At 39.3% G+C, this 19,265-nt stretch overlaps 1 protein-coding gene across 6 annotated transcripts in view; it reads right to left on the bottom strand.

The window, feature by feature from the left end:
- Positions 1-57: 57 nt before the first annotated feature.
- ABCB11 (ATP binding cassette subfamily B member 11) overlaps positions 58-19,265 on the bottom strand; it is a 43,177-nt gene continuing 23,969 nt past the window's right edge. For 4 of the 6 annotated variants that reach the window (XM_017836763.1, XM_017836785.1, XM_017836770.1 and 1 more), the window contains 17 exons: positions 17,635-17,745; positions 16,566-16,691; positions 15,875-16,078; positions 14,439-14,609; positions 13,906-14,113; positions 13,122-13,203; positions 12,040-12,175; positions 10,351-10,509; positions 8,941-9,045; positions 8,682-8,843; positions 6,667-6,870; positions 5,795-6,036; positions 5,529-5,685; positions 4,559-4,756; positions 3,570-3,776; positions 2,690-2,836; positions 58-1,961 (listed from right to left, as the gene is read on the bottom strand). In XM_017836763.1, the coding sequence (XP_017692252.1) occupies positions 1,761-1,961; positions 2,690-2,836; positions 3,570-3,776; positions 4,559-4,756; positions 5,529-5,685; positions 5,795-6,036; positions 6,667-6,870; positions 8,682-8,843; positions 8,941-9,045; positions 10,351-10,509; positions 12,040-12,175; positions 13,122-13,203; positions 13,906-14,113; positions 14,439-14,609; positions 15,875-16,078; positions 16,566-16,691; positions 17,635-17,745 (2,820 nt within the window). In that variant the 3' untranslated portion in view covers positions 58-1,760. The remainder of the gene's footprint in view (positions 1,962-2,689; positions 2,837-3,569; positions 3,777-4,558; positions 4,757-5,528; positions 5,686-5,794; positions 6,037-6,666; positions 6,871-8,681; positions 8,844-8,940; positions 9,046-10,350; positions 10,510-12,039; positions 12,176-13,121; positions 13,204-13,905; positions 14,114-14,438; positions 14,610-15,874; positions 16,079-16,565; positions 16,692-17,634; positions 17,746-19,265) is intronic. The other 2 variants (XM_017836776.1, XM_017836794.1) reach the window with 2 other exon arrangements.

Genomic DNA, 19,265 nt, shown 5'->3' with positions numbered 1-19,265 from the left:
TCATGTGCCTGTCTGAAGGGTAAGAGAAGTGCTAAAGAACAAGAGCAAGTGAAAAAATACAATTCATTGGTTTAATTTGGGTCATGAAAATGGTGTCCTTTTAGGCAAAAGAATTATGAAATAAGTACACATAGTCATGGTAGTTTTTAATACAGAGTCATTATTTTTCCATGGCCTTAAATACTAATATAAATTAAATATCATATAGGTATGTCAGTAGCTTATTCATACTGATATATATATTGATACTCTGTCGATATTTTCAGTCCTAAGCCATCAAACTAATTATTGCTCTGAAACATAAAAAGGCTGAAAATATTAAAGCAAATAATGCAGTTTTTTTTTTAATTTCTAGTTAAGGTTTAAAATACAGACTTCCTTGAGAAAACAGCCATTTCAGTGCCAGCTGTGTGAGTTCAGTAGGGACTTTGGCAGCAATTCTATTAATGGATTTGTACAAAAGTTGAAATTGGGTTTTGCTGCCTGGAATTAAGGGATGTATCCTAATAAAATTTTCGTCCTTACAGCTCTATTCAATTACTGATACTGTTACATAGTTTTATAAAAAGTGGTGTGATTTTTTTATAAAGTGAGTGGAACCGCCCCCTGCCCTGCAGATTTTAGGACATGGAGAATGACTTTTCTGGTTAATACTCTATTATTCAAAATCAATATTTAAATGTTGGAACTGTAATTTAGACTTTCAGTCTATCTGCTTTGTCTCCAAGATCCTAGTCACTAAAGCAAAGACTGCTGTTGTGCTGCAGACAATAACTCATATTTCAGAGAAACCTGCAGTAGATCTTGTAATAAACTGATAGATACAAGCTTCTGCCAAAAGAAGCTCCTTCTTGACCTTTGTCATATCTGAATGCATTGTTGATGTTTATCAGCTGTATTTAATGCAAACAAAGAGCTAATTATGGGGTTTTTTCCACCTTTACTGATTATGATTTCTATAAAAATACACATTATTGTCTTGCCTTCAAAAAAAAAAAAAAGAACTGGTTTAAATAACTGATGATTAACTGTAGGATTTCACATTAATTTATCCAAAGCATGTATTCCTATTCAAAAATCTATTTGACAGCTTTGATTAGAATGGTGAGTGCTAGGTGGAGAGTGGTGGGCTAGGAAATGATCCTCACCACCTTCTGTTCCTCGCCTTGATTGCTTTCCTTACTTTTGTGGAGCTGCCTTCTTTGTAAGTACTTCCTGGTTTTGTTGAAGGGGCACCGTGGTGTCAGTGCTGTGGCCACACACGGGGGAAGTGCAGCCTCCTCCTCAGCACAGCTGACCTGTGTGGTACGACGGGGTGAAAGGGTGGGGGTTCTGTACCCACAGGAAAGGGATCTGCTGTAATCCTCTGCAGACTGAACATTAGGAGAGATGTGATCCCTTCATATGTACAGCATCATTCCTGGGATTGTTTTCACTCATTCAGCTTACCTAGAGAAGGGGCAGTCTCCAGAACACTGGAGCAGAGTCTTCCTTGATTGCTAGTTGAGGCATGACAGGACTGTGCAGCCTGACTGCAGCTAGTGGCAATTCCACAGATCATCAGAAAAGATCCTTCCCATTTTCAGGCTTGCTTTCCCCTGTCAGTGGGCTAATTTACTTCCTGAATGCATTAGCCTGTGCCTAGTTCCCTGCATGTGCTGGACAAATGTGCTTGATGCAGAGCTTGATGCATACCTTCAGTGTTCCACAGGCCTCACAGTTTGTTTACAGAAATCTTTCTAATTTAGAATCACAGTAATTCAGCTAATAGGGGCTCCAGTAGTAACAAGTTTCCAGTAGGCTCCCTCCATGGCCATCAGTTCATCATGAGTGCCCCTTTCAATGACGAGTCCCTGGGACATCACCGCAATGATGTCGGCGTTCTGGATGGTGGACAAGCGGTGGGCAATGACGATGCAGGTCCTCCCTTCTCTGGCCTTATCCAGCGCTGCCTGCACAGTCTAAAGGCAACAAAGTGTCAGAGTGAAAATATGCAAACCAAATCAGGGCTCAGAGCTGCAGGAACCCAATTGCTTCAGATAAATTGGCTTTTAAAAGTGACAAGTGAATGAGGCTAAATCAAAGGTTATGATACTGGTGTGCTTAGCTGGGTCATGAACTCTGTTCACAAGCAGTACAAAGGAGGAACAGGTAAACACAGACAGCAGTAGAAATTAATGAAGGCTTTTACTCAGGTAATGTGCTAAGTGTCAGCTCAGTGTGGATATGGTTTTAAATTCCACCATTTCTCTAATCTCTGCAAGTAACCAAGCTACACAAATTATCGCCCAAGTTCTTAGGCCCCTCACTGCTGTTTTTATTGGCTAGTCAGGATTATTATTTGCATTAATACATTTTTATTTTGGTTGTTTTTTAATGTACAGTTACATTTATGAACTATTCCCATCTGAATGCTTTGAAACCCAGGCAATTAGAACCCACATTTCTGAAAAAGTGCTGCCTCTTATGGACAGTCTAGGAGCCCTTGGAGCTGACTGCTTTTTTTTATAGCTGTGCCTCCTGCATCTTTTGGAAAGATCATTAAAGATGGAAGTGCTGAATTCACAATATGGAATAATGTGCGGTCCTGTAGTGGAGTATGTTGGGATGTCTCTATAGAACAGAAAGGCTTTGTACACCGTAAGCCATTGTATTAACTTTCCCCTATTGCTCATCACTGCACATCTACCTTTTCGCTTTCCGTGTCTAAGGCAGAGGTAGCTTCATCCAGTAATAAAATTTTAGGATCTCGGATGATGGCCCTCGCTATGGCAATGCGTTGCTTTTGCCCACGAGACAGCTGGGATCCTTGTGCCCCAACATTAGTTTCATATTTCTGAAAAATATACAAAAAGAAGATTTTATTCACTTGTAAGCCAACACAGCAGTACACAGCCTGAAGGAAGAGCAGGAGGAGAGAGGCAAAAATGCTGACCACAGCTGCCTCCTCCTTACAGAAGCCAGGGATGCAGAAACACTGTGCAGTGCTACACTTGTTTGAGGAGAGGTTTCCAAGCCATGCTTTGCCTGCACGTGCTCAGAGGCCCAGGCAGCACAGTGATAAGCCTAGAAGAGAACTGTGATAGCAAGATGCTGGCTGATTTGTCTGAGGCAAAAAGAAATCCCCTGCCCTAGACTCGGGAGAAGACGCTAAGAGTGATTTCAGAGCTTATTTTGTTTAGGTGCCTAAATTGTATCCACACCTTTAATGTTCTTTTGATTTATGTTGATATGATTTCAGTGCATTTAAATACTTCTTAAGTGAACGTAAGCAGCCAGCTTCAAATACTTTTTTCTAAATATCATGCCCTAGTCACAAGGCAAATCTCTTACAGCTGAGAACAGGATTTATATATTTGCCTACTGTGTAAGAAGCCAGTAGCACCTCACAACCACAGTCTCAGGAACACAAGGCATGGTCATGGCACCCTCTTTGCTCCTACAGCTGTAAAAGGACATAATAGGTGTACGTGTGTAGCAACTTTAACTGGGTTTGGAGCAACCCCCACTGCAATGAGCACTGAACAGCCTGTCTGTAGTTCCACAGCCAAGGCCTCGCAGGTACTTACATTAGGCAAGGACATGACAAAATCATGCAGTTGAGCCTTCTGGGCTGCTTCTATGACTTTTTCCATGGTCGCCTCTTTCGTGTTACTGCCATATTTGATATTATCAGCAATGCTGCAGTCAAATAGCACGGGCTCCTGTGACACTATTCCAATTTTTGATCTAAGAAACTGTACATTTATGTTCTTAGAGTCATGTCCATCTATTAACTATAAGGAAATGGGAGAAAACTTGAAACATCATTAGGAAACAATGGCCTGCTACACCCAAATAGTTTATAGCAAAACTAAACGATTGAACTATATTATTAAAATGCAAACACAACTGATTTAAAGTGATTAGAAGAATTGCTTATATTTGTCCTTTGTGCATGATGTGTATTTTGTGTTATGGCTTTCATTCAGCCAAATGCTAGACCATTTGCTCAATATTAAGTTATAGTGAACTATCTAATTGCTTGAGGTTAGGCACATGCTTTATTGCCTTCCTGACACTGAGATCATCACAAGGATTTTTTCCAAAGAAAGAGAAATCAATCTAGATGGGTATTTACATTAGGAAAACATATAAAAGCTTACTAAGCTATCAGTAATCAAGTTAAATCTAGACAAATTCAACCTGCAAAGAGGCTGCATATTTAGGGATGTTCCAGGCTCTTTGTTGCTCCATTTAGACTTGATTTTTGCTTGTACTCCCACAATATACAGCACACATTATATGTTTCATACAGGAGCTACAAAGGCAAAAGCCTATGGGGTACATAATGCATAAGAGTGCACCTGAGGCTTGTAGTTCTCTTATCTTGCCTGAATACATCTGAGATGATATTTGGGAACTGTCCAAACAGTCCATATCTGTTTGAGAAGGAGCCAAAGCCCCAACCTGCACATGTACACGCCACCACTGCTAGGCTGCACAGGAGGACACAGGCAGAAGGCCCCTGGAGCACTGCTGAAAACAACAGCACAGAAACCATGTTTTCTTTGCTTACCACACTTCCTTTGTCAGGGTCATAGAAACGCTCCAGAAGCTGGACACTGGTGCTCTTACCACAACCACTACTTCCAACAAATGCTAAAGTCTGTCCAGGCTTAACAGCGATAGAGAGTCCTTTCAGAACCTGAATATCAGGCCGAGAAGGGTATGTAAATTTACAATTAAGAAATTCAACGCTTCCCTTGAAATCCTCCTGGTGAAAAAAAGAGAGAGAAAGATGTTACAATGACCTAAAGCTCAAAACTGAGAGTTGTAAGGTACAAAATAAGTCTTCCTCAGATACCATTCTGGCATCTCTTGTTTAAAATACGACATTCGTGCTTGTGAAATTAGCTGAGGAAAAGGGATAAAAACCACACTGGAGTAGCTGTCCTAGACATGAAGCTATTAGTCATAACACTACTTCTCTGCTTGTACTTCCCCACATGTCACTGGTCAGAGCCATCAATTGATGGGATTGCCTTGCAAATGGGTAAGTTTTTAATTTTAATACAGACACTCTGTATAAAATAAACAAATTGAATTTTCTGGGTCTGACTTTTCAATTCACCAGAAATTGAGCATTTTCATTTTGTCTGACTCAGTGATGCTTCGCCTCCTCATGAACACCCCCACCAGTTTGATGTGAATGGAAAAAGCCTCCATTGTAAGCCAGTGATAGTCAGGTTTGTGCATGAACTGTAGAGCAGGAAATAAAAACTTGTTATTCTGTGAGTCATCCAAATCTGTTCCATTCCAATGTACAGGTATTTTACATGCCAAATTCCTAATGGCCCACTTTATACTACTCTTGCTGCCTAGTACAGAGCTCACTGCTTCTAAAAGAGCAAAGACAAGTAACAATTATACAGCCAGCATAGCCTTCTTGTAAAGCAGTGATCCTCATTGACTCCTGAATCATTAGTGCAATTTCCATGCTTATATTGAGCTGAATGACATCACAAATTACTCATCTCCACTCTTACCCATTTTTCCCCTTTTTCACTGTAAACACTGATTTTAGGAAGCCGATCGACCAGTTGAAAAAAGCGTGCAGCAGATGTTTTGGCTTTGGCATAGTTTGGGGTATAGGAAGAAGCTTTTCCCAAAGCAGTTCCACTGGTGACTATAGCAGAGATCACCCTGTGGGGAAGGGGGACATGGTCATTCTTGGGAAGCCATCAGGGAACCGAACACTAGACCAAGCCCAGCACTTCTGGAGACCTGTTTGTGGCTCCAAGCAGGCTCTCACCTGAACACAAAGCTGTAATGGAGTCCTTCAGAGTCAACTAGAAACCCCCCGTATCTGTAGGAGACAGAGTTGGCAATGAACACTATGCTCTGGGCAAAGCCAAAGCAGAGCCCATAAACGTGTGCTTTTTTGATTGCAGCTCTATAGGGCATATTCAGGTGCTTCTCAAAATTGTTGATAAACATTTTCTCTTTCCCTATCCCAGCTACTGTCCTGATGTTAGAGACAGCTTCACTGGCAATCTGGAGGAGAAAAAGAAAAAAAACAGGTAAAACCTCCAAATTTTTGCTTGGAAAAAGTTGAGTGTGCTTTCACAAATGCATGATTCTTTCATGAACACAGGACACTATTGCAATATATAAATTCATTCAAACATGATACAGACTGGCCCAAATATCAGCCAGCCTAAAAAGAACCTTTCCTACAAGGAATTATCTACTGACATCCTCAATAGCAATGTTCTGCATGCTCCACTGGAGCTGACTTACTGTAAGTGCACTGAGGGAATCAGGCACATGCTCTCACTTGTGATTTATTTCACATAATGTGAATAAATGCGACATCTGCAAAAGGAAAAATGTTTTTAGGAACACTGTTATTCCTAACATTAGGAAAGGTGAACCAAACTGCTGAGAGATCTGTGTCTACCACTTCAGTCCAATCATTTCTGAAAGGTCAGTCACACTCCATGCAGCAATTGCTTTTGCAGTTAGGGAGTTCCCAACAGCGTTTCAATGGTTTGACAAGCTGAAATATTGCACCTTATTTGCAAAACATTGCCAGTTTACATTTGAATTACTGAGGATCGCAAATGACCGATTTTTCAACTACCCATGACTGCAAATATGAATTAGTCTTTTTAACAGCATTACCCGTCCAGTAGCTTCCAGTGCTTTCTTGTCCTGTGAGGCAAATCCTGTCAGCATTTTAGCCTGCACAGCTCCAGATAAGGCCAAAAATGGCAGGAAACACAATATAACTAAGGTCAGTTTCCAGCTGAAGTAGAAAGAAATGATCATGGCCACACCAATGTTAGTAAAGGAATTGACAATCATTCCTATCTGTGATCCAGTTGCCTTTGAAGAAAAGAAACAGAGATGACTGACTTATACTCCAATAGTAACTTCAACAATCTTAAAATAAATTTTCCTATAAAACTTTAGAAAACTCTAAATTACATTAAAATATCATAAGGCACTAAGAGCTGCTGACTGCACTGAAATTTAGCCAGTTTGGATAGTCTGTTTCCAATTAATTGTATCAAGAGGAAGCCTTCAAATGCTCAATATTCCTTTCATCCACCAAATTTTCCATTGAGAGTTCAGAATATTGTTTCTACTGATTGTGAGAGAGATAATCTAATTATTGAAATTAGTTCCCTTGGTTCCCTGAGGAATCACTCATCTGAATACACTGTTTAGCCCTCACATTTACCATCTATATATAAATAATAAACAGGACCCTTTTGTAACTTAGTTATTAGCAACAAAGCCTCAGCTGTGCTAAAATCAGTAAGAAACATCACTGAAAAAGCATGAAACAAAGCTGTATTTCTGCCTATCTTTCCTTTATTAAGGAAAAATTTTAAATATAGCTTTGACATCACCTTTATTGAATGCATTCATCTCCTTATGCACTTCAACAACACCATTCTTTTTAATAAATTTGATTTGTTTACTACTTTCATAGCAGTAAACAGCAGCCTTAGATAGGAACTATGCTGCTATGTATTAGAATAAAAATGTACATTTGATATCCTTGATGACTTTCAGTCAAATCCATTTGCAGGATGTGAACTTGCAGCACAAAATGCTTTACCATCTGTTCTCTGACCTGCAGCAAGCTCTGTGTCAGTCAGGGAAAGGTGGAGGGCACTGCTGCCCAGGTAGCTCTGTTCCCCCATCCCAAGCTGTGGAGTGGATGGCTGTGCCCCACTGCTCTGCCCACTGCTCTGCATATGCTTTGAACAAAGCTATCCATTAGGAGGCTATTATACAGTTCACTCAGTGTTTTACAGGTTTATTTATTTCAATTAAAATATGCCCTGTAAGTGCCTGTAAGGTTTGCAGCTAGTTTCTCTGATTCTGTAGAAATTGCTGCTGACAAGAGTTTTGGAAACCTCTTCTCTCATTTGTTTTTTAAATTATTAAAACCCCCATTAACAGTTTTTCAAAACTAACCTACCATGTTCAGTCAAACTGAAACAGGACAGTTTTTGTAACAAAGAAATCTGTACATCTCCTTCTTTCTTTCTAGAAAATTGCTTGCGTCGGAGCCAGGTAAAATGGCATCTGACTCACACCTATCAAAGGATCAATCCAGATAGGATATATATATAACAGTTATAGCTCAACATGATTTAACCTTCATCCACTAAGGAACACTATGCATTAAGTTAGTGTTTCATTTTCCCAAATACTGAAACTGGCTGCAGGATTCCTGGCTGGAACATCAGCCAGTACTGCAAACTGTTTTTTCAAGTGGGCTGTCAGTTTAAATTGAAACTTCCACAACATACACAATACCATGCTGAACACTGGAAAACATGGTTAGTGATCAATGTCACTAAAATACTAGTTTGACATGTTTTGGAAATAAACACCGAAGCATTGTGGCAAAAAGCTAATTCATTTCCAGAAAAAAAAAAAAATCCAGACAGGAATAATGGGTCGTAAATTGTGAGCCTATTGGTGCTTTTAGGAAATACCACTATAATAGTTCCACACTGACAGTCTATGATAAATAGAAATAGCTTAATTGTCTGACCAAGGACTGTTCTACATTGACCTGGCTGGTTCCACTCTAGATAATTTCTGTAACAATGTGCCAAAACAGGCCTTCAATCAGTGCTTAACAGTAAAATAATTCATAAGCTACCAGGTCTTACCCCTTGGACCTGTGAGGCATCTGTTGCAAGTCTTGTAGTCAAAGCCCCAGGGCTGTTCTTCCGGTCATCAAACCAGCCAATGTCTTGCCCCAGCATAGCCTGGAAGCCAATTTTCCTTAAGCGCCTTGTAAGCAGCTCACCAGACTTGGCAAAGGTGTATCCCTGGGGTGCATGAGAAAAAATATAAATACTGTAAGAAAGAGATACCCACAGAGTAAGGGTTCAGAAACAAAATTTAAGTATGTTGGACTGCTATTACCTGTAGAAACTGTGTGAAAAATGAAAGAACTCCCACCAAGACAAAGAGCACACAGACACCATTGATCTGGGTATTTTGTTCTTCTTCATCAAGAATGGAGAAGGTCTTTGAAAAAAAAAAAAATGGTGGCATTGTATTAGAAGTGTTAGTTTTTCTGTGTGTGAAGTTTGTTCTTGACTCCCTACTGCCAAGTGCAGAAGCCCACCCTAGAACCAAAGCCAGAACACAGAGCTCTCCCTCATCCACTGCAAAGGCATCATTCCTTATTTTTCTAGGGTGACCCTGGGTTAAAACATAATGGGGTTTTCTCCTGTTGAACAACAAGTTTATTATACTCAGTGTCTGCAAACACTACTATTACTTGTGGCCCATCCTCAGTTATAACTAACCAATCACCACTTACTCTAAACACTGATAACCAGAGAATTGCCATGAAATAAATAGCATAGCAGCAAAGCAACAGTACAGCAGCATCTCACCTCCTCTCCGGTCTATGCCATTGCAACTTTATTGGGCTGTACAAAATAAAGTCTGGGTAAGTAATTACACCTCAGCATGACTTCCTGCACAACATTAACAGACGCTATAATTACCATAAGTAGGCTCCAAGAGGAACCAAGTGTCTTTTACTTCCAGAGTGTGGATACAAGCCATTCACTTACTGCTGGGCACTTGAGAAAAAGCACTAGTGCTTAAATTATAGCCCCTTCACCCCATTCAGCACCAGCCTCCACAGCAGTCTTCTCTCACTCTTAATATCTGTTCTTTTTCAACACTCGCCAATATTATTGGCTGCTGCTGAAGTAGTGGTACAAATCTAAGTAGCCATCCTTTAGCAATTCCTTTCAGTCAGAGCAGTTGATATGTAGGTCAGTGTATCTATCTGAAGCTGTTTATCTGAACTATTTCTGCTTGTTGCAGTCAGAGCATATCTTCTGGTTGAGTTTCACTGGAAAGGATCCATTTCCCATACTTTGAGACAATTCCACAAGGAGAACGAAAGCACAAGTAAGAAGAAACTACTGAGAAATTTGTTCAAAAGGTACATATCCAGGATTATCCACTTCTTCACTGACTTTTGGGATTAATTTCTGAAAACTTTTAGGGCAGACTCAGCTTAATGTATCCTTCTACTTAATAGCTGTGGGGATTCCCCAGCCTATTTGTCCCAGAGTACAAGTCCACATGTTTGACACAACAACATTGCAGATATTCAGACAGATTTAAAAGCAGATGCATATTCCATCTGCCTGACTGCCTTGACACCGGGCAGAAATATTTTAAATTTATTAATAATAAAACACAGATGTTGGACTTTGCTTGTGTTCGCCATGGATTGCTTTTTCTTGCAGCCTTTCTCGTTCTCTGCTTCAGAGCTAAAATGCACATTAAAATGTTACTATAACATACCCCAAGAATCTGACTGAATAACAAAGCATAGAGTGGATTGACTGCTCCATTCATAGCTGCTGCCAGAGATCCAAGCACCAGGTATGGCCATTCAGAGGCATTGTATTTCAAAATTCTGGTAAATGATACAGGCCTGGCGTCTTCCTCCACAACGGATTCCTAAAAAACAGGTTGGATTCATGAAGTGAATGCATTCCCCCAGTGATGCTCTCCCTTTGACAGTGAGATCAAATAGTTAGCCTAGTTTGTTAAATGACCATCTCATGCCCAAACAGCTGCTCTAGCTTTGTACAGGAGGGGGAAAGTCAGCTGCTCTCTGGAGTTCTTTTGTAGGCCTGATGAGTCACAAGAGGGTTACATAAATGACTACCTTTACTGTCTCTGGAGAAAAAGAGAGATTCATGCCTTGTGGAGCTCTAATGATTCCAACTGAAGAGGTTATTTGCAACCAGTTTAAGATATTCTGCCACTGAAACTCAGGATGTTTCCTTCTATCTACCTCCAGATGAGGTGTGGTGCAAAACCTAAACTTCTTCCTCACAAGCAGCTTTTTGTGTCACTCATTAAATCTTCTTAAATATTACTTTTTAAGTATTGTGGATGAACACACTGATCAGACTCTGCATCAAATTAAGAGGTATGTGATATAATTAAAACGAGAGATCTCACAGTGATAGCTGGATTCAGGCTTTATACACGCTAAGTATGACTCCCTTCTGTGAAACATCCTCAGACTATATGTTGAATTCCCATAATTATGCCCAGTAAATGCAGAATATTCATCATCAAATTATAACTTGTCCTGCAGTTTGATATTTGCAGAATTTTTGTAACACGTGCTCAGCCCTGCTCATGTCCCTCAGTTCATATGACTAGAAATGCCCAGACAAAAGAGACACTGTGAAGACATCTCTGTTGGAAAGGAGGTAAGGAGGAGTGGGTGGAAGCAAGTATCTTGTATTTTCTCTTGCTTCTGAGCTAGTGACACAGTGACAGCACTAAAGCACTCTATTTATCCACAGAATTGGCTTAGCAATAGCAAGAAGAGTGACTTCCCACTGCTGCTCTCTGTAATGAACAACCACAGCCACGAAAATTAGTGCAGAGAGCTTCATAAGCAATTTGGAAACCCACTGTGTATATTCCTACATATTCTGTGTAATTTTAAGGCCTGCTGCCTTCATTTTCTATGCCAGCTGATTGCAGGAGGACACTGACAGCAAAAGGACTCTGGGTTAGTTGCAGTGAGGGGGTCTCTCTGCTCAAGTCTCTGGATGATTTTGAGATGAAAGTGAATTTACTCTTTATTGAACAAGAAGCAGTGCCATTTGTATCACTGAGTGGCTATTACATTTCACAGACTGAGCAGTTTGCTTTTTGTCAGTTAATTCAGCTTTTATGAATATGTTTCTCAACTAAATCTACAACATGTATCAATTTACCAATAAGTCATGCTCTGCTGGAAATTTTGTATGGACCAATAAGCATAACAGACATCAAAATGCAGCCTAGGGTTTACACAGAAATAAGAATTGAAGCTGTGGTTTTGTTTAAGCAGAGAAGAGGATCAAGCCAAGAAAACATACCCACCATCAACTCCTACAACACAGACACCTATCTATAGGTGATCATTACCAAGGGATATAATCTGATTGGTTGAAGATTTCCTAACAAGCTATTGAACCTGACCTTTCTTGCTTTTCCGTCATCTTCTCCATAAGAAGACGTAAGATACGTAGACTCTGCATGATCTCCTCCTATAGATAATGGAGGCTCAGGGACCATATTAGAGAGCTGAGATCTCGAGCGCTCCCGAAGTGAAGCTCTGCAAAGAGGACACAAATAGTCTGTTCTTCACAGCTCAGTAACACAATACTTGCTTGCAAAGCAGGTACAGTTTTTATATCAACTAAATCAGGATGCACTGAAGTAATTAGTCAGAATCCCACACACCTTTTCTTTCTTTTCTATGGTCTTTCAACTTCTTGAGGAAAAAATATCTCACAACAGGGGCAAATACTTTTCAAAATCATATTCCACTCACACCACTCAGACATTGTCTTAGATATACCACGCACTCTGTATTTGTTGAGTAAAATTGCAGTGTGTCCTACTATATTTGCACAAGTTAAGACACCAATTCAAACCATCATTACCACTACCAGTAATTCAGTCCAGAAAAACAGGATGTTGAAACAACTCATCTCTACCTCTGATAAAACATAACTCTGTAATGTAGGACATGTATTCATTTGCATATGTCTGACATGGGCTTGCCTAAAAGAAATAATAAGTGTCTAACTACAAGGCAGTCTGGCTTATAAAATGCTTTAACTTCCATCAAGCAGAAGCCATAATAAAAATGTCCCTGTAGATTGCATTGATTTACCAAGTAATTGCACAGCAAGTCATTTTTCAAGGGACTGGACTGCAACTGCATTAGATGTTACAAATGTGGCTGTATGTTAGCAATAATAAAAACAGAACATTACCACAGTAAATCAAAATTGGAGAGAAAGTACTATGGATAGAAAGAGGAGCAAAATTAAGAGCCTTGCTATTTATCCATGGACTTCAATCAGTAACATTAATACTCAAGCTATTTCTTTCCAAATGAACTCTGTCTCAGTAAAATGCTTGCAGTCCTTCAACCCTCTTTTACGCAGCATACAGAAAAGTCATTTATTAGCACTACTGGTATTTTGGAAGAGCAGGATGAAGCATAGAGATGTGGAAACACATTGAGATTTACAACCATTTTTAAGACTCACCTCAAACTGGCCCGATAGCTTCCTCTGCTGAATGACTGGACTTTCTCAAGAGTTGGCTCAACCACATCATCCTCTGCTGCTGCAAAATATAGTATATAGAGCTCTCCAGTTAGTGCTAAAATTGAATACAACCTAACTTCACTGTGGCTCTACAAAAAAGTGTCTCCAAGTCATAAATGGAATACCTTGTAGAAGGCAAAGAATGTAATACAACCATGCTACTCAACCTACATGTATCACAAGGTTTATATTTGTATTCGACAGGATGAATTTAACTAAATTTTAGCCCAAGGACCATCTCACTTGAGATGTGACTGCCAAAGGCTTTTTCGCTGTTTGAACTCCGTAATTTCTCTCTTATTTTAAGATAATCATATCCAATGTATGACATTTCACAAAAATACAAGAGATCATTCTATTAGACCTTAATTTCCAGAAGCTTTGATTCAAATCTGCATCTAGCAAAACAAATAGAGTGGTTTCAGCATACTCTGTAATTTGCTTGAATTTCAAATGCAGCAGGACTGGACTTTTGGCACACAATGGAACTATAAAATGATGGGTATTGAAGGTCAGGACTATTTCAGGGTAGATCTATATTAGGAAGGTCATTCAGTGCATATGCAGCAAAAACACTTTGGCCAGGACTATCAATGTGTTACTTCTATGAATGATAAAATTCAGCCATAAAAGTAGAAGAAAAAAAAAGAAACAACTAGTCCTTACTAAAAAAAGTACTTAAAATATCTGGATTTTTACCTAATTCGATAAAAGAAAACAAAATATTTACTTTCTGTTTCTTCTGTAGTAGGTGCTGGGTCTCCTTTGCTTTGCAAGGTCACCAACATGAAATAAACCCCTTTCCTCTTCAAGAGTTCCTCATGAGTTCCTCGCTCTACAGCCCTTCCGTGCTCAAACCCCACGATGACATCGGCGGCTTTGACGGTTGACAGGCGGTGAGCTATCGAGATCGCTGTGCGGCCAAGGCGAGCCTGGCAGGAAACACAGCACATGGAAATGCTTGGAACCTGAGCCGTGGAATCTAATGTCTAGTCAAATTAACAGGAGTAGTTCCAGCTGACTTTGACTTAAGCTCCATCCATAGCCCACAGAGCAGAGCTATAGATTTCTGTTAATGTCCCAAAGTAAGCAAAAATAATTCTCTGTCAATAATATCAAGGTTCTACTTGTGCATACGAAACAGTTATTAAGCAGAGCTTCTCACTTATTTGTTGAAATTCAGCAACACTCTCTGCAGAGTACGTTAAAAATAATTTCTGTCCTTTAAAGTCCAATTTTTGCTATACTATAGCAAACCTTATGAAGTGCTTCTTGGACAATAGCTTCACTTTCATTATCAAGTGCTGACGTAGCCATATCCAGTAGCAGGATTTTGGGGTTTCGCACCAAAGCTCGAGCAATAGCTATCCTCTGTTTTTGACCTCCACTCATCTGGCTTCCACCCTCTCCAACGTGAGTGTCAAATTTCTGTGTGAAGGAGAAAGGTGAAAATGAAACAGATAACCAAAAAGTCTGTTAAGCTTCTGGTGAAGATATTGGTAAAATGTCCCTCAGATTTCTCCTTGGAGTAGACTTTAAAAAAATTATTGTCTTTGAAAGACAAAACCATTGTTAGCGCAGCATATTCAAAGGACAACTGGTGAAATAATTTTCTTCATAACGTACAACATCATTTTGCCTGAACTGAGCTTCCAAACCCAAGCCAAAAGTATGCACTGGTAAAAAGGTGAAATGTTCTGGTTTAATTCAAAACAACTATATGAGCAAAAGCTGAAATGGAGAGGAATCACCCACCCACTTTCCCTCAGATGACTCAGAAGCAAACTTTTCACAAAGCTGGATTTGGCTGCTGATGACCTGTGACTCATGGACACTGTGTCTGTGATTCATGGACATCACATTCTGGTGGTATTGGGTTCAGGTAGTGAATTAAACAAACATGTAAAGCCTGGCATATTGAGAGACAGGATAATTATATTTACCTAGAGCTAAATCCTCCATTTCCAGGAAATAAACATGGGCCTTTAAAGAGCCTTTCTATGAATAGTTTCCTGGAAGCCTGGAGATGCATAGATGGAGGATAAAAAGTATGTACTGACTGTTAATGGTACTTGAATCCCATCAATAACATTCACTGTTGTATCATGTCATTCTGAGAAGTTACTTGGCAAAATAATAATCTAGAAAAGTAGACAGCCCAGTACTATTCAATATGGGCTTTGTAAGGAGGAATTATTGAAGCCCTGTCATCATAAGAGAAGGAACTGGAGAAGAGGGAACCTCCAGCTAGTTTACAAAGCTTGTACAAGATTAGGTTGTGAGCATCAGTACAGACTACTTCTACAACATATGCTGGCTACTGAGAGGCTGGGCTCTACATTGCTTTTGGCCTGAGCAGAAACAAATCTACATACCATGAAAAATACATATTTTTAAATCGTGCTATGATTATTGCCATGATATTGAGTGTTGTGCATATGATTCCTGAGGAACTAATCCTGCTCGAGGCTTTTTTTTTGGGGGGGAGGGTTGCTGTTTGTTGGGTTTTTAACTTGAAGACATGCATATAATAAGACCTAATTAACTGCAGTCAAAGGAAAGGTTGCTGCCTACTATGTATATTAATCTTCTGCCCTTCCACCTGAGCACAAATTGCTGCAGAGGGGGAGGGACAAAAGGATTCTCTATTTTTTCATCAAATTGTGCCAAACACTTTACAAGGCAGAGCATACCTGTGGTAAGTCCATGATGAAATTGTAAGCATTGGCCTGTTTGGCTGCTTTGATTATGTCTTCCATGGTAGCCTCATCCCGCCCATAGCGAATGTTCTCTGCAATCGTGGTGGCGAAGAGCACTGGCTCTTGTTCAACAATGCCAATCTGTGAGCGCAGCCACTGGATATTCAGGGAACGAATGTCATGGCCATCCAGGGTAATCTACAGAAGCCAATTAAAACACAGACACAAATTTAAGAAAAAAAGTCAGGGAAATTATCCCCTCCAGTTCAGAGACAAAGAAAGACACACTGGATATGAAGGGCTTGTGATGCTTTGTTTCCACGACCTGCATAAAAATCAGCTTGCATACACAGAAGAGGGCAATACAGTGTCAGTAGCATTGGCTCTAGGAGTTGTGCTCTTTGATTTCATTTCCATTTTTGCTTGGCCTCAGAAATAAAACCAGGTGAAAAGTAATCATGAAAGTGATCATTATAAGTTTACAAAAAATCAGTTCTTTGTCTTTTATACATTTAAATAAAAGAAATGCACAGGAGGATATTTTGCTCATTTAAAAAATAAATTTTTAAAAAAGAAGGAAACAAAAAGGGAGTTAGGAGTCTTCCTTTCCACCTTGGAGAAGAAACCATGCTATTCTCTCAAGTTCCTAAGGCTGGAGAAACACATTCCAGGCTGGTACACTCACCATGCCTTCAGTGGGGTCATAGAAACGCTGGATGAGCTGCATCGTTGTACTTTTCCCAGCTCCACTAGCTCCAACAAAAGCTGTTGTCTCCCCTGCTTTAATAACCATATTAAGGTTATCCAAAATCTAGAGAGGAAAAAAAACAGAAACAGAATCTATCCATTCTAATTCTTTCACAGTCATACAACCAAATGAGTATACTCTGTATCTTCAAAGGGAGATTCAAAGCAATTTTACAAAATTCAGAACAGTATTATAAAGAAAGAGGATAAAGCAACCCACATATTTTTACATTGCTTGAAGAGTTTGTAAATGCAGAGCACTTATTTACACAACAGGGAAGCAGATTTACATCTTTTTTTGTTACTGTTGTTCAGCATTAAGAACTAGTCAAGTTAATACCACCAGAGAACTTGGCAGTAAATTCCCTTTAAAGAACACCGCGTGTGTACTCTGAGGGCCTGGTAAAGCATAAATATTAAGAATGTCAGACTGAGATTCTGTAGAAAAATCTGATACTTCATGTACTTCTCTCTCTAGAAGCAATAGCACTCATTTTCTTGTCCAATAATATGCTTTTCCAAGGAGAATTTGTCAATTCACACACAGCAATAGAGAAATTATGGGGTATACAGTCAATGTTCCTGTACCTTTCTTAGCATTTTAATGGGTCACATGGCACATCCCCAGGATAATTGAAGAGTTTTATAAAATCTCCTTGCACCATTCAGCTTTTTACTTTGTGTTCTATTCTAGCAAACATTGATACAAATGCATAATTGATTGTAAAAGAAGCTGTACACAAGTGAATTTGTCTGAAATTACTAGGAGTTTATGTTCAGCAGCAAGGAATATGTTGATGTGGCAAGGGATATATCAGAATGGTAAAATAAGCGGAATGGTAAGGAGAAGAACCCTTTAATAGAAGAATTATTCAGTTGACTTTTAAACAAAGGATCTGGGCTTCTAGAAAATGACCTCTACTGAAAATCTAGAAATTGCAGGCAGAATCGGGATATTTTGATTGTTTCCAATAATTGTGTTCACAGGATGGATGATGAATAGTTACCTTTATGTCTGGTCTGGAGGGATAATGAAATGTTACATTATGAAATTCAATTTCACCTCGTACTTTATCCAGCTTGTAGCCATCTTCTGACATGCAGTCAATGGTGGGTTTCTAGGATAAAATTTATTATGTTATTTATTTGCTGTTAAATAGACAACAGTGCTGCAGTATATAAATATTCCCAATACCATACAAAGCCATAGCACTTCTGTTTGAACAGCATTTGGTTGCATAGAGCCAGCTGCAGGCTCTGCCCCAGGGACAGCAGGCAAGGGGCATGAGATTGAGAGCCAGAGTGATGGGGGAGTTGTCCCCAGTGGATAGTATAGGCAAGAAGGATGCATCCTCTTCTCATTTTAGGCTGACTGCAAATACCACAGTCAACCACTCAGCTAGGTTTTGCTGGAACAGAGTAGCTGACTGAGCGAGGCATTTTGATTAAGTTAATTTAGCCAGCTCCTCAGGAATAAAATGGCACTAACCCTGTTCATATAAACATTCTCTCAAAGCACCCGACAACCAATTCATTGCTGAAAATCTGCACACCTCACCACTCTTCATCTAAACATCATCCTAGCACACTCTGTCCTAAGAGCTGGAATACTGAAGTTTTCCTGTGAAGTACTTTGGGTCTCACATACCTTTGGCAAGGCCTTGGGTATTGCAGACTGCTAGACACAAGCAGAGAACTAAGAGGACTTTGAGGAATTACAAAGAAATAAAATTTTCTAAGGGCAGACTTCTGAAGCATGGAATACAGAGAATGAATGAAAACTACAGCAACACCAATATTTGATAATTGAAATGTGCATGATTTTTTAAATGGCCTAACAGATTGAAGGGAATGTTAATACGAGAAATGTGTATGCTCTAAGATGTTAAGAACAGCTAGAAGATTGGTTCCTCTTAAGGAATATATCATACTTAAATTCAGATACTAAGCTATAAAGTAAAGTTTCACCGATCCTGCAAATGGGAACCTCAGCATGACTGTAAATTTAGTGCCAGAAAAAATCTGTATCAGGGCAGAGCTGTGCTTGTACTGTCTAATCACAAACCTACAAATGCGCCAAGCAGGTGGATCTAATTTTGTCACTCTTTCTCTAGACAGATGAAATCTCACTTTGGTTTGCTTTTTTTACCCTAAGGTTATCTGACTCAGCCTTATCTTGAATTCTACTGTTGCAATTCTTTATGCTTTTGATTTTTTTCTCTGAAAATCAGTAACCTTATTTATCTCTTTTTCAGTTTATCTTAGAGTTTTAGCTTATGAAAAGCATTTATAAGGCATGTTTTATTGTTATTACAGAAATTTGAAAGGTTACTAAAAAATCTATTATCATTACCACTGCCCCTCTAGTCCACTTTATACACCCTTATGTGCTCTGTAAAAGACAAGCAGCATTCTAATGTGTTTACAGTTTTTAACACGATAAAGCGTCTCAATGAACAGAGATACTACCTACTATTAAGAAATCAACAGCACTTTTCCAACAACTAAATTTATAAAGCTATAGAAAGGAATCCCCATCAATAAATGCCAATGGAGTCTCAGGCTCTCTCATACTACCTTATTTCAAGTATCTGTCTTGATAATATTGTGATCAACGTTTATGATTGCTGCATGACCA

This window comes from Lepidothrix coronata, unplaced genomic scaffold, assembly GCF_001604755.1.
Source record: "Lepidothrix coronata isolate B3197 unplaced genomic scaffold, Lepidothrix_coronata-1.0 Scaffold7, whole genome shotgun sequence".
Taxonomy (NCBI): domain Eukaryota; kingdom Metazoa; phylum Chordata; class Aves; order Passeriformes; family Pipridae; genus Lepidothrix; species Lepidothrix coronata.
The sequence above is the reverse complement of the archived record's forward strand: the minus strand, read 5'-3'. Positions and strand labels throughout refer to the sequence as shown.